This window comes from Stegodyphus dumicola, chromosome 5, assembly GCF_044657685.1.
Source record: "Stegodyphus dumicola isolate Sdum_Otavi_A_Nest chromosome 5, ASM4465768v1".
NCBI classification, from domain to species: Eukaryota; Metazoa; Arthropoda; class Arachnida; order Araneae; family Eresidae; genus Stegodyphus; species Stegodyphus dumicola.
In genome coordinates this window covers 231,075,751-231,091,056 of record NC_140772.1, presented here as the reverse complement: position 1 = coordinate 231,091,056, position 15,306 = coordinate 231,075,751, and the positions used below count along the sequence as shown (strand labels likewise).

Below are 15,306 nucleotides of genomic sequence, written 5' to 3'. Positions count from 1 at the left end.
TTTTTTACTTGATATTTGTGTGTTTATGGTCTCTGTTTTAATGATGCGATTGTGCTTGAGTTTCGTTTTGTGGTGGGATTCCTTATTTTAGGGTGAACTTGAGGTGACCGCAAACAAGGTCTATTTTTAGACCAGGTGGATTGGGTCGTATTTCTCTCATTTGTACCTTTACTCCTTTTAAAGGGAGACAGGGGATTAGGGAAACCAATCGCCAAATCCTGATGGTGAAGAATCATCATCTACCACCTTTTAGTTCGGGAGCCACTGTAGAGTCATGGGGATTTTTTCGATGCGGGAGACGTGAAACATGAGCTGTACCCTCACCGGGACTTGAATCTGGACCTCTCTAACACGCGCCGAGTGTGCTTACCGTTACACCACGAAGGCATGCTGAAAGGACGGAGAACATACCTTATAAGATACGTTTAACTTTAAATCAAAGTTAGAAAATATGCGCGGTTGCTTAACATAAATATTAAAATATTTGACCGTAACTGTGATTACAGTATCCAGTATTAATATTAAATGAACTTTGTAATAAAGAACATATGACTGATATTTGGTTTTGCACTAAAAAGTACCCTTACAAAAAATTATGTATATTACCAAGTAGGTTTTTCCCTTTCAGACTGATTTTTCGAACATCACTTGATATGATTACGAAGAACGTATTAACGGATAACAGTATAAAAATAATTACAAATTCCATTCTATATTCTGTTCTTTCGAACTATTTACGTCGGGGAAAAACGTTCGTTTGTTATAAGAAAGCAAACTTTCACTCGTTCGATAACTTGAATTGGAACCGCATTTTAAAAACATTAGGATTTTCCGAAGATTTTGCCAACAAGCGATTATTAAAAGCACGCTTTAAAACGGGGTTTACCAACTTGCTAGTCGAGGTCTGGTGACGTATATCTTTCACAGTCATGTCACGTGGTCGGCGTGAGGACTGGACTCTTAAAACGACCTTGACCGTTGTCGCAAAATTGCAAAGCGTGCCAAGAAAATCGAATCAAATAATTCTCTTCGCGTGGGCTTGAAACTCAGGTATTTGCGCATACTTAAGTCATTTGTTGTACCATGTTCTGCATACAAAACAGAGAATAGACTCGAATGCGTTTACCTGTAATAGAGTAAACAAGACGCATAATTTCATTGAGCAATTCCTTAGCAGAAGGAAACATTCATCAGCTCATAATTAATGCTGATGATTACAGACACTTGTTAGAAAAAATTTCAGTGGACTATATTTTAATAACACATTATTTACTTGAATTTACTTGAATTCATTTTGTAAACACTCACAACAGTGCTGTTAGAATCCAAACTCTAAAAATAAAAATCGCTTGCGATTTCCATGGCAACTTAATATTTTTCTTTTTCTTACACGCGCTGACTCAATAGCGCTTATAATTAGGTATGAAACAATTATTATACATATGTTTACCTAAATACAATATCTATATATATATAAAGAAGAATGTCTGTTTGCGTGTTTGTTTGTTCGCGATTAACTCAGTCACTATTACAGCTATCGTCACCAAAATTTCTACAATTATTTTCTGGGTCCTGAGAAAGGTCGACGTTTACTTTTCTTCCAAAATAAATAGCTAAAACCAGAGATATTGGAAGAGAGAAAGAGTTATTGGAAGTCCTTTCATTATAAAAAGCTTTTAGCTATGTGGAATGAGGAATACATTTCATCTTGTAATGCTGAAGTCACCAAAAAGTTCCTTCCTTCTATTTACCATAGACTGAATTCCGAGTCTTTCCTCTCGTTAAATTTTAAAGTGTCTCAGTTTTTATACGGTCACGGTAAATTTGCAAGTTATCTGTTTCGTTTTAATCTACGGTCAAACAATTTATGTGAATGTTCAAAAAGAGTTCCTCTGGATTGGAACATTTGATTTTCTCGTGCCCTACATTTGATGGCCCTAGATTATGCTTACAGAACGATTTGAAGATGTTCGGAGTGACTTGGCCAGTGAACTTATCTGTTTTCGTGAAGTCCAGACTGCTGTTCTCTGCTTTTGTTCGCTTTATTTATGCATGTAATTTTTAATGTTTATTTATACATGTAACCTTTAATGTTCTAGTTAACTTACTTCTGTAAGCCCCGTGTTGTACATATGTGGTGCACGGGGAGTCTGTATGTTCTCAAAGGAAAAAAGAAAAAAAACCAGAGATATTAATTAAAAACGCTCGTTTTCGTCCTCATTTTTCCGAATGGCAACAGTCTCGCACGCAGGAGATGAAAATCTGCTTTATTTTGAGAAGTGTTGCCACTGCTCGCTTTCAAATCGTAGAGTTTGTAAATAAAAAATTTCCAAGTTTAACAACGAAATAAAAATAGCATTGTCAAACATTAAATGCATTATACCAGATTCCAAATTTTCGTGGAAAGCCATTTCGACTGTTTCCATTTTCGTATGACTTTAATCAGCCTAGATATTACCTAAAAACTCTAAAAACACTGATTTTCGCATTCATTTTTTCTAGTGGCAACAGTCTTGCGCGTTGGAGATAAACTACTTTATTTCAAAAAGTGTTGTTACTGCTCGCTATGTGTTTGTTAATCATAAATTTGTAAGCTTTATAAAATCTATCTATAGTGTCTCACAAAAGTGATGGGACACTTGTGCTTTACAAAAGAAAACTATAGTAAAATTAATTAAAAGAACATGTAAAAATTTTTTGTGGGTGTGTTTCATACTTAAATTTAATAACAATTATTACATAACATACATTTTCTCAAAATATTAAAATATTAATTTAATAAAAATACAATTGTTTAGGACAGAGCAAAAAATGGCTCACATAAGTGATGGGACACTTACTTTTCCATCAAATATTTATCCAAAAATTTTACTTTTTAAAAGGTTTTAATATTTATTTGGATTTCCTTTTACTTTTAAAACATGATTTAATCTTCTTGGGATGTATTCGACTAATTTTTTTGTGATTTCTGAAGTGATTTTACCCCATTCTTCTTGAAGCACCGATTTTAATTGTTGTTTTGAAGAAATGGTGTGTTTGCGAATTCTTGATTTCAATTCTTGCCAAATATTCTCTATGGGATTTAAGTCTGGAGATTGTGGTGGTGTTTTTATTATTTCAGGTCAGTTATATAGCAGCTAGAGTCTATCGTTCAAAGCAGTGTGCTTGGGGTCATTGTTTTCGTAGAATTTAAAATCGTCATGAAGGTTCAATTTTCGTGCTGAAGATTTGGAATTTTGATTTAAAATGTCAATATACTTGTACTGATCCATTATACTGTCAATAAAAACAAAAGTACCAACTCCAGCGGACGACATACACCCCCATACCATAATTCCTCCTCCACCATGTTTTACTGTTGGCACCAAGTTCTGTTTGCGAATTCTTCCCTGGGTTTTCTTCACACCAAGATTCTACCGTCAGAACCAAATATATTAAATTTACTCTCATCAGCAAACATAACTTCATTCCAGTAATCAGAATTCTTATTTATGTTGGATTTTGCGAAAGCCAGTCTGAGGTTTCTATTCTTTTCAGAAGAATTTTTTCCTGGCTGCTCTAGCGTGATATCCAGCAGATCGAATTACTCTTCTAATAGTCTCAGGATTAACGTTGAGGAGCTAAAATTTTGAGAGCACATTTTTTGAAAAATAAACTTTACGACTTTTAGTTTGGCATCATCTGAGTCGTAATATCGATATATGAGAAAAAAATGGCATTTCACTTCAGAAAAAGTCCGATTTTGTGTCAAAACACCTATGTTAGAACAATGCTATATATAAATCTAATATATATACTAAGTCGCGCTTTCGAGACATGAAAAACGCAAGTTGAATTTCGTCAATCGGCCCAGTAGAACGGGAAATATAAAACTGACCCCCCTCTTTTTTTTTTTTTTCCCGTAGTGTACATTATTGGCGGAATATTTTCTTAGTTGCCGCTTCCTTCCTGACGTTCTAATTAATAATCTGCAACTTTTGTTCCATCGTGGTGAAAATCTATTATTTTGTTCCGCTTTATATAACAAACTAAATTTTTATTTTTTTACAAATATTGTTGATATTAATTATATTTAAACGTGATCGACAAAAATTACGCCGGTATTTCCCAGGCTTGAATAGCACTAGGCTTTACTCTTTCAGAAACATTACACCACTATCTTGGCAACCGTACTGTACCAGAAATAGCGCATCTTCTAGTTGACCAACACATTAAAGGAAAACACCTGTTATTTCACATTCAATAAACAACGTGTAATGCTATCGAAACGTGAGTCGAAACAGGATTCGGAAGCGATTATCACTCCAACCCTCTGTCGGCAGCGTCAACATGAAATAGTATAACGTCACACTTCCGTTACGTCACGAAACATAGGCGTCACAGTAGCCGAACCGAAGATCTACGCGTTTAAACGTCATCGCCAATCAGATGTAGATTAAATATACCATGTGATCGGAAGTTGAAGGCGGAGCTAAACTTACTAGAACCCATTGAGTGAAACAGAAGGGAAAACCATTATAGTAGAACAGGTTGTAGAGAAAGGCGCGTTTTTTTGCGCGGAATTACCAAGTTCGGAAATATAAAGCATTCCTTCACCCCTGTTTCTGTTTTGAATAGTGGTAGAAGGAGGTCCTGCTTTGAAATGTGCTGTCTTGTTTAGACCGATTCTCATGTGCATGCAAAATTTATCGTGTGCATGACAAGATTTTCCTCTTTAATTATAAGAGTGCGAAAACAAATTCGCCAGACTAAATCTATACCTACGAAAACTGGATTACATTAATGGACGTGAAAAAGGACTTCAGGGATAATTTTTATTCGTTTCTTCAACATCGGATGAATGAAGAATGGCTAAACGCAATCCCCTTTCACCCTGAAAGCTGGATTCCAAGCACTCTGGACATTCATGTGCCGGGTAAGCTCGTATAAGTTTATGAATCGAACGGAGCTGTTAAGTATTGTTGTACAATTGTAATTTTTAATACACATATGCATGCCAGTGTAAGAAAATTCGATTTATATGAGAAACTGTATTCTTATACTATTTATTTTTATTACTGAATCGCTTGTTTGAAATTTATAAGCATATTTGGAAACAAAAGTTCTAATTCATCTTCATTCTTTTATTATCCCGAATAATTACTTCGGTGAACGTTTTCTGAAAAATACATTGTTTTGCTTCATATATTATTGTAATTTAAAGTAAATCACTTTTAAATATAGAGCTACAATATTTAATGGCATACTTAAGATACACCGAAAAATAATTTAACAAACTTAAAAGGAATAACACAAGGGATTACATATCCAGTAACATCTTTTCGAGCATGTGATATACGTTGGAATTCGAAGCAAATTTCAAAGTAAACAAATTTACCATAGGATACAATAATACAACAACAAATATCACAAAGAGTAGGTCAGAGAAGCAATCAGCAAAAAATTTAAAACTGTTGTATAACAAAAATAATATTATTGTATTAGTGGAATAAAAATAGTAATACTAAAACTGAAGTATAATAATAGTCAAATCAAAAAAACAAGATTTTAAAAACTATTCATCGTAGAAATAATTCAGATATACTTATGTAAATGTATATATTGTTTGGTTTAAAGCAGGATTTCTTCACAGTTTAAGAAGATCAAGGGGGGTCGCCAAAATTTTTAGCAGTTTTGATATTTATTTAACTTTTATAATAATTTTACAATTACCAATTAGTTTTCACACAATGTATCTGAAAATAGATAAAGATAAGACAATATACAGACATAGGAAAAAAAAAGTTTCGACGCATTCTTTTTATAATATAAACGTTCATTTTCTTTGCTTTGCACGTGATGCTGTCATTTCGTCTGTTACTTATTTAAAATTTTCAAATGGTTCTATGTCTTAAAATTAGAAATTAAAGTTAATGGCCTAAAACTGCAATAGAATATTACAGTACAAGTGAAAAAATCGACAGTTTCGAACACGCGTGTGTCGGATTTGCGCAGTACTTATGGGATCCCCACAAAATTTTTGTAAATATTATGAGATCCTGGGGGTTGGGAAAACGTCTCAGTGATAAAAAGCGGTCACGATTGAAAAAAGTTTAAGAAACTCTGGTTTAAAGCATATTAGTTTTACTCTTTATATTTATTTGCATCTGTATTTCGGATTTGCATATAATGATTTGAGACCAATTGGAATTTTTTAATGGTTTTTTTACATAATATAAAGTTTTGCGGTTTCTTGATTAGTCAATTTAGCACTATGTTAAAGTCACCACATGTCCCGCTTTCTAAAAAACATCTGCATTTCTTATTTTAAATGTACTGTAAAAATATATTACCTATTACTTATTAATTATTATAGTAAATATAAAGAAATAAAAATATATAAATAAAAAACACATAAAATGCATGCAGAGTAAACTAAATTAGGCGATGTAACGAGTTACATTTACTCGGTAGTGCTCGATCATCGTCGTTACGTTTCGTCAAGGAATATGTATTGTTAACGGAGGAAAAGCTAGCATTAGCTGAAGGGCTATTTGCTTTCCACACCATAAACCACAATCAAAGTTTCAGATCAATTGATTGTACGTCGCAAATGATCAAAACATTGTACGACAAAAAATTTGCACGTGCAAGGGCAAAAACCGAAGCAATTATTTGTAATGCTTTTTCACTATATTCGTTTTCACAATTGCAGAAAGAATTAGATTAAATGCACATTTATATCCATATACTGTGATGCTTCCAACCACAAAGATTTAATATTATTTCCCACAACTGTTAGATTTTTTGATCCAGAAACAGGAATGGAAACGGGTGGAAAAAACATTTTTATCTCCAACGTGCGAGACTGTGTATCGGAAATTCTAAAGATAGGCTCATTTTAAAATTATTTTGCGATATCGCTGTTAACTGAATTTTATAGTTTAAGTGCGAAAAACATGATATTTAATAAATAAAGATAACGCACAATAGGTTAAAAAAAGTCACTTTGGGCGTAATGTAAATTCTGAAAGCTTTTAGATTTTTTTAATTCTTTTTTTTTTAATTTCTTGAAATATAATACAAGGCTCTAATAATTGGTGGCAACAAATTGGAAAGTCAACCGCCATTTTAACGCAAAATGCCAGAACGAAATTAATAGTTCTGAGCAAATTGCCGCTTTGCACTAATAAGCTAATTTAATCAAAAAGTTGGAATATTTTGTGCTTAGGTATTTTTTTTAATTTATCCAAAGGAAATACCAAATAATTATATGAGTTTTGGAAACGAAACGCGCATTTTGAATTCGCGTGATTAAATACCGTGTATTTTCATGCATAAGTCGAGAATTTTTATGAAATCTTTCGTTGCTGAAATTAAAGTATATGAATGCTGGCATATGAATTCAGAATGACCTGGTAAAACATTCGATTATAGAAATAAATATTAAAAATTAAAGTTAGTTTTAAAATATTATTTTTCTCTTACTTAACCGTAATATACATTACTTGAACTTCTGAATATTAGTATCCGAAGCGAAATTTTCCAAAAATTATCGAAAGTTTGTCTCTGCTGCAGGCAAATCCGCTCGAATGCCGTTCACTGTTTTCCATTTCGCAATTAACACTGTCGTCATCCGCCTCGTAGATAATATTCATCTTCCGTTCCGTTCCATAACATCGCTTATGAGACATTTTTCGAACGATCAAACGATATTCCTGATTTGTTTCTTCCTACTTGTCCGTAACTGGTGCTAAATTGCATTGCTTCGCGACGCGACAGTTCCACGATCCACGACATAATATGTAAATACCATTAAAATAATTAAAAACACGGAAGTTATTGAGCTTTATATATAGTTTATTGCTAAAATAAAATGTACCCGAGCGGTAAAGTTGCTGACCACTGGTAGTTTGGTCTGGGGTTTGAATCCTGCAAACAACGCTCCGGCTGCATGGGCGCTTTGTTTCTTTTCCCCATGAGTAACGTGTAAACGAACCAGTTACTCTTACAAAGTCCCCCACGGAGGCATCCTTCCCTTAGGCAAATAGCTTTCGAGGCTTAGCCGCAATCCCATAAAACCAAACCAATTGTTAAAATAAAAAGCTGAAAACTGGTACGTGAGATCTTTATGTGATATGTAGTGTTTTCATATTCAGTCTTACTTTCGTTTCATTAGATATAAAAGTTTCAACCACCAATTTTTTCTTTCTGCGATCCATCAAGCAGTTTCAAATATTCATCATTTTATGATGATTTCCTTTAACCATTCTTCCTTTTCCTTTCCAGACCAAACTGAGATGTTTTTATTCCTTAATTTAACTTCGAACGAGTCATTACTCGTTCAGTAAAATTATTTTAGTATTTTTGTTATTAATTTAATCGATTTTCTTTTTATTTTTGACTCTTTCGCAGCTTCTTAGGTGTATTTTTCTATTTATAAATATATTGTATGCAACGTAATGGTCGGGATATTCATATGTGCAAATAGTAATAACACGCCACTAAAAGACAACATAGTTATCACGAAAAACCTAGAAAAGTATGCAAGATTTATATCATTTTATACCAAAGAAAGGTATAAATCTTCGAAAATATTTAAGATATTTTCTCCCGTCTTACCGCGTACCTTCGTGCTGCAATTGGAAGCATGTCCAACTGGCCAGTGGGAGGTCCGGATTTCGTATTTCGAAAATTACATTACAGATTCTTCTATGTCCAGGCTCCAACAGATCATGTGATGATTCTACGAGCTACATGACAGTAATTACTTTGATTTAAGAAAGAGAATTTTCTATGTGTCGGTTATTTTTCTGGTAAATCAATGACGGTTAATTCGCATTTAAGCAACTCGGTTATTTAATTGTGTACGAAATAATTTACTGTATAATTATGGAATTTACGGTTAAAACTGTACAGTGCTTTTACTACGGTTAAAACTGTACAATGATAGAGCTGTTAAGTTTTTCTGATGCTGGAGAAATAAAAAATGAGAATGCCCTCGCCGGTAATCGAAACTGGACACTCGAATACGCGCCGAGTGTACTAACCGTTACACCACGAAGGCATGCTGGAAAAAGACCGAAAACACCTTATATACTCCCCGTTTCAAAGGGCGACTGGGTATTAGGGAACCCACTCGCCAAATTCTGGTGGTGAAGCACTATCATCCACCACCTTTTAGTTCGGGCATCACTGTAGAGACATTAGGCTATTTTGATGCTGGAGACGTAAAAAATGAGCAGTGCCCTCGCCGGGACTCGACCTGGACCTTTCGAATACGCGCCGTGTGTGCTAACCGTTACACAAGAAGGCATGCGGGAAAGGGGCAGAAAATACCTTACATACTCCCCCTTTTAAAGGGCGACTGAGGATTAGGGATCCCACTCGACAAATTCTGGTGTATAAGAATAATCATCCACCACCGTGTTTAAGTTCGGGCACCACTGTAAAGACATTAGGTTACTTTGATGCCGGAGACGTATAAAATAAGCAATGCCCTCGCTGGGACTCAAACCTGGACCTCTCGACTATGCGCCGAGCATGCTAACCGGTACACCAGGAAGGCATGCTGGAAAGAGAGGGAGGGAATACCTTAAATAATAATAAAAAAAAACTTTTTAAAAAACGTTCATACCACGCACTTCCTACTTATTTTTGGAAAACAAAACAATTGATAGGGCCTGTTATTTTATTATCAGCTTGGAATTTGTTCATTTGAAAAGTCAGATTGCATTTCAGATATAACTGATAGAGCAAGAAATAGTTTTAGAAGAAAAATTAATGACATAGAATTCACGTATATTTTAAATTACAGTTCGAAATCGAGAAATAAGAGAATACGAAATTCTTAGAAGAGTCATCGAATTTTTGCTTTTCTGCATCCGATCTCAATAACAGATAAGATTATTTAAAAAAGTAACTAAGTTCTCTTCCTTTTGCACTGTTTAATTTTCTCTTATTTATGCAAATATTTCCTTTTTGGATAAGATTACAAGAATAGCTATTTCTGGCGATAAATCCAGTTTATTTTTATCAGGCAGTGAAACAAAAACTGATACCATCTCAGCCTACGCGCAGCATTTTTCAATAAAATAGAATCCAAATCGCACAACGGAGCTAAAAATAGAAAATATTTCGCTGTTCACAATTCTACGTCACGACTGGGCTGTGACGTCACGAAATTCGAATAATCAGACTCGTATATTAATTAGGGTACGACGTCACTGCCACGAAAGAGCTAGAAATAGCACCTCTATCCGAGCAATATGAATATATGAATATGCGCCTATTTTTCTGTCTTTATCATTGATTTAGTTCTACGTGACGTCATAGCAAAATCTGGGATCTACTTCCGGAACGCATATATATATATGCATACTTCAAAGATTCGTTTTCGGAAAGATTCTTTGAGAAGAAAGGCATTTCGTTGCAATTTTGTGATAATATCGCCAGTTTGGCGACATTATAAAACGCCAATGATAAATATTTCTCATTTTCGTTTAGCTAGGCTTAAGGACATGCGGAGTCCATTGAAACAATCCAAGAGAAAAATGAAAGGATTCCGCCAATTTCTGAAATACATTAATCAAAACTACACAATTAATACGGAAGGAGAAAAAAATTGAAAGCACTTGAATGCTCAAGATAAAGAGGCAAATTTTAAACTTTTTGTTAACAATACCATAAATAGAGGAAATAAACAATAAATTGAAACCGGAACTAAAAACTATGCAACGTCGTGTTTGCGAGTTGAAGACTGTTTCGTGAATTATTTCCAAGTCTTGTAAAGCACTAGAAAGTTGAAAAAAAGGGTGTAAAGAGCCTTAAATTAACTAAAATAAACTTTAACATTCGGCACCAACTCGCGTTTACAGTGTAGAGACATTAGGTATTTTTGAAACAGAAGCACAGGTGACAGGTGACAGCAGGGCCGGACACCCGGACGGCTTCAATGACTACTCGGGTGCTGTCCGGACCCTGCAACTATCTGTAACTGAAACTTTAAATAGGCATAAATATAGTAATTTACAAATAGACCTGATCGTGTAATCGCACGATGCGTCAATGTACATAATGCAACACACTAAGATACTGTAAACTCAAAGTTAGACACAATACACCAATACACATAATTGTGACACACTAATACGCTATACACCAGTATTGTATACGCTAATATACTATACACCAGTATACTATACAATAATTCACTAATATACTATACACTAAAAGATAGACACAATACACCAGTGCGACACACTAGTATACATTGAAACTAATACATAAGTACCATACACACAAAAATACACATAGGTAAGATAATACAATTATTCTATTATACTGCTGTAACATACACGTGGATACAATACACTGAGATAGGTAGAAACGTACGCTAAATTACAATATATAAAAAAGTTAAGTATTGATACACATAGATACTGCGTAAATTCTATATATTTTAAAATGCACTTTTGTGTAAATATTAATAATACACAGTACTGCTACAGGGGTTACTCTGTATGTTCTTAGATTTTGAAAAATGACAACATGATGCTAGAATATATTTATAGACACAATAAACCAATGACACGATGCGTCAATATACATAAATGTTTCACACTAATTTACTATACACTAAATGATAGATACAATACACCAATACGACACACTAATATACTATACACGTATATACTAAACACTAATACACGATACACTAAAATATAGGCACAATACACAAGTGCACATTAATGCGACACACTAATATACTTTACACTGATATACATTGACCCTGATACGTAAGTACCATGTACACAAAAATACACGTGAATTAGATTATACAACTATTCAATTATACTACTGTAACATACACGTGGATACAATACACTGATAATACGTGAGTACAGTACACGTAAATGAGATTAAACAATTATACTATACTACTGTTACATACACGTGAATGCAATACACTGAAATATGCAGGCACATACGCATATGAAAACACTAAATACTACGTGGATTCGACATATTATGAAGTGCACATTAATGTGCATATTTAATACATGCCTACTACAGGGGCTGAGCCTCTTAAAAACTTGACAACATGATATTAGAAATTTACACTTTGGCTGGTAGAGATGTACATAAGAAACAGACGGACATAAACTGTAAGATAATTCTAGACTGCACTATACACTTGTCTATGCATTATTCTCTTGGTTCGTTTACGATGGGTACAGTGCATGCTGAGGTACGTTGTAAATGCGTCTGTGGCACGCTGAGCATATATGCTAGCGAGGTACTCGCTTTGCCACGTATGAAACAGAAGCACAGCAAAAATGAGCCCTTGCTGGGACTCGAACCTGGACCTCTCCAAATACGCGCCGAGCGTGCTAACCGTTACACCACAAAGGCATACAGAAAGGAGTGAGAAAGTACCTTTTATACTCTCCCTTTTAAAGAAAGAGCGGGGGAGTTAGGGAACTCAATCGCCGAATTCTAGTGGTAAAGAATCATCATCCACCACCTTTTTGTTCGGGCGCCACTGTAGAATCGTGAGATTATTTTGAAGCAGGAAAGGTGAAAAATGAGCAATGACCTCACCGGGACTCGGACCAAGACGTCTCGAATACGTGCCGTGAATGTTAACCGTTACACCACGATGGCATGCAAAAAGGACGGAGAAAATACCTTATAAAGTATAGCTTAACGGCTTCACAGATTAACTGTCGCGCAAGCTGGCTCCGACTGGAAGTCGGCGTAAACAAGCCTTATACCAAGAGTAACTGAACACCGTAGAATTCTAAACGCTATAGAAGCAAAGTTAATAACATGGCCCTCAAGCAGGCACAACACGATCTGATTTCATCTTCCTTTAAATATTTCCTTCCTTCTACCTAATCTGAACATCGCACGAATGCTGGAAATTTGCATTATGGCATCGAAATGAAATAAGAATTAAAATTAAAGGTATTTTAACATAAGATATGTTAAAAAATTTCACAAAATTTTTGAATTTAACATAAGACACTGAGCAGCAAAAGGTTTAGTCAACCATCAGAAAACCGTCAGAATTTTAAAATATTTGATTTTCAGCTATGAGTATATGCTTTTATGGAATTTATAATTTATTTATCTAAATGACCCAAAAATTTCACTTAAATGCCCTGTTTCATTATTTGGACGAGACTGTAAAGAACAGAGACTTCACTTTCACTAAATATAAAATTCCCCTTTTGCGAATAATATCGAATTCAATGAAATACACTATGTTTTTAATAAGTTTGTAGAGGCATTAGGCTGTGACTTTGAAGCAGGAGTACGTGAAAAATGGGCAATACCCTTGCCGGGACTCCAACCTGGGCCTCTCTAATACGCGCCGAGTGTGCTAACCGTTACACCACCAAGGCATGCAGAAAGGAGGAAGAAAATACTTTATATACTTTGCTTTTTTGTGTGTGTGTCTGCTTTTGTCTAAATATTTTTTCTTCACTTTTATGTTTTTGATTATTAATAACACATGATTATATTTAGTTATTTTATGTTTCAATTATTTCTTTATTTCCTTTGGTGAATTGGACGTGGCCTGTTATGGCCATGAGACCAACGTGTTTGGTTAGGTGAGTCGGGCTGCACTTTTGATACCCTATATATTTTCCCTTTTGAAGGGCGGGTTTGGGGACCCAATCGCCAAATCCTGGTGGTGAAGAATCATCATCCAGTACCTTTTAGTTCGGGCGCCAATGTTGAGTCATTAGGTTTTTTTTATGTTAGAGATAAGAAAAATGAGCAATGCCCTCGCCGGGACTCGAACATGGACCTCTCGAATACGCACTGAGTGTGCTAGCCGTTACACAACCGTTACACCATACCGTTACGCACATACATGCTGGAAGAAGGGAGGAGCTAAAATTCTTAAAAAAAGAATTTGTGCTTCGTTTTGATTTGTCTGCTAACGTGGCTAGAAAACTAGAAAAAAAAAGAGTGCTTTAAAAATGAAATGTATTTCACGCAGTTTTGCCTTTAACGGTATAGACGAGTCACCGATCAAGCAGATATTATGACAGATTTGTGTTTGCCCATCGATGTCTAAGCCAGGCTGTACAATGGCTTCCGATTAATTTAGGACTTCTGGGAAGTAGGCGTTTCACTGCACTAATTGCACTTGGCCGGAACGCGTTTCCGTCCGAACTATAGTGGGTGGCGAAGTACTCGCAGTTTGTGATCAAAATCGAGGCCAAACTGAAATTCACTGAGAATTCATAAAGTCCAAATTGATAAAACAGAAATTATGAAGTGCTGATAGTAGATTTCCAGTGGTGCAACAGAATATGTAAAGGATGACGTCATAGATTTGCAGGCGTTCCATATGTTTTTAAAGAGTACCTTTGGAATAGACGCAGCTCACCAATTATGTCACTCAAAAACGTCGCTGTCGCAAATAGAAGGGGATGTGAAAAAAACTGGTAAGTAAATATTTACCTAATTATTAGTAAAGATTCAAAACTGTTTTAATAGCTGAACTTTGGTGTTGTGTTTTGCGTACAGAAGACCCTGGATCTGAGTCTCAATCATAGTTTGGAATTGAGAAAAGTAAACAAAGTTGTATTTCTATTTATAATTATTAGCTGTGGAAGATAAACTCTTGATAATTAGCCTTATTAAAAATGTGGTTTACTTTGGTAAAGCAACTATACTTCATCCTTAAAAACAAATAAAAAACAATTAGTGTTTTTTTTTTTTTTTTTTTTTTTTTTTTTTTTTTTTTTTGTTAATGCTTACTTGTCTGACCTATAGTCAGCCCAAGCCCACAAAAATCCTCGTGGCAAGGAGCGAACTCTTCCCCTACCATGAACCTCTCGAGAGGAATTTCATTTCGCCGCATATTTAGTGTACCTACATGCCGCACGGACGCTAACCATTTTACCGGTTGGGTGGTAGAACGATCAGTAGAGCATAGGATAACTTTTCATTTACAAAGTATTAGATTACGATGATCAAAACAAAGCAAAAACAAAATGATTAGATGCCGTTAAAAAACCCTTATGTGGGTTTATAGTAAAACAAATAATATAAAAAAAAATTAAGTCAATTCCTACTTAGGTCAATAAAGAAAAATTGTTAAGTTTCATTTTAAATTTAAAATTTTTTTAATATGTAAAAAACTGTATTAACATCAAGTGTCATGACAACAAGATAAAAAAAGTTTTTGAACTTGAGTGGATGAATAAAAAGTATTTTATTAATGACTGAAAATTTGAACAAGATATAGGGAATGCGAGCTAATAGTAGGAGTTTAATAAATCTGTAAGTCATTAAAATAAATGT

The 15,306-nt window shown here is 34.6% G+C and overlaps 1 protein-coding gene across 1 annotated transcript in view; it reads left to right on the top strand.

Annotated features, from left to right (window-relative positions):
• The first annotated feature begins 4,569 nt into the window (after positions 1-4,569).
• Hr38 (Hormone receptor-like in 38) overlaps positions 4,570-15,306 on the top strand; it is a 55,474-nt gene continuing 44,737 nt past the window's right edge. The window contains exon 1 of the mRNA XM_085817768.1: positions 4,570-4,915. Within this exon, the coding sequence (XP_085673894.1) occupies positions 4,783-4,915 (133 nt within the window). The 5' untranslated portion in view covers positions 4,570-4,782. The remainder of the gene's footprint in view (positions 4,916-15,306) is intronic.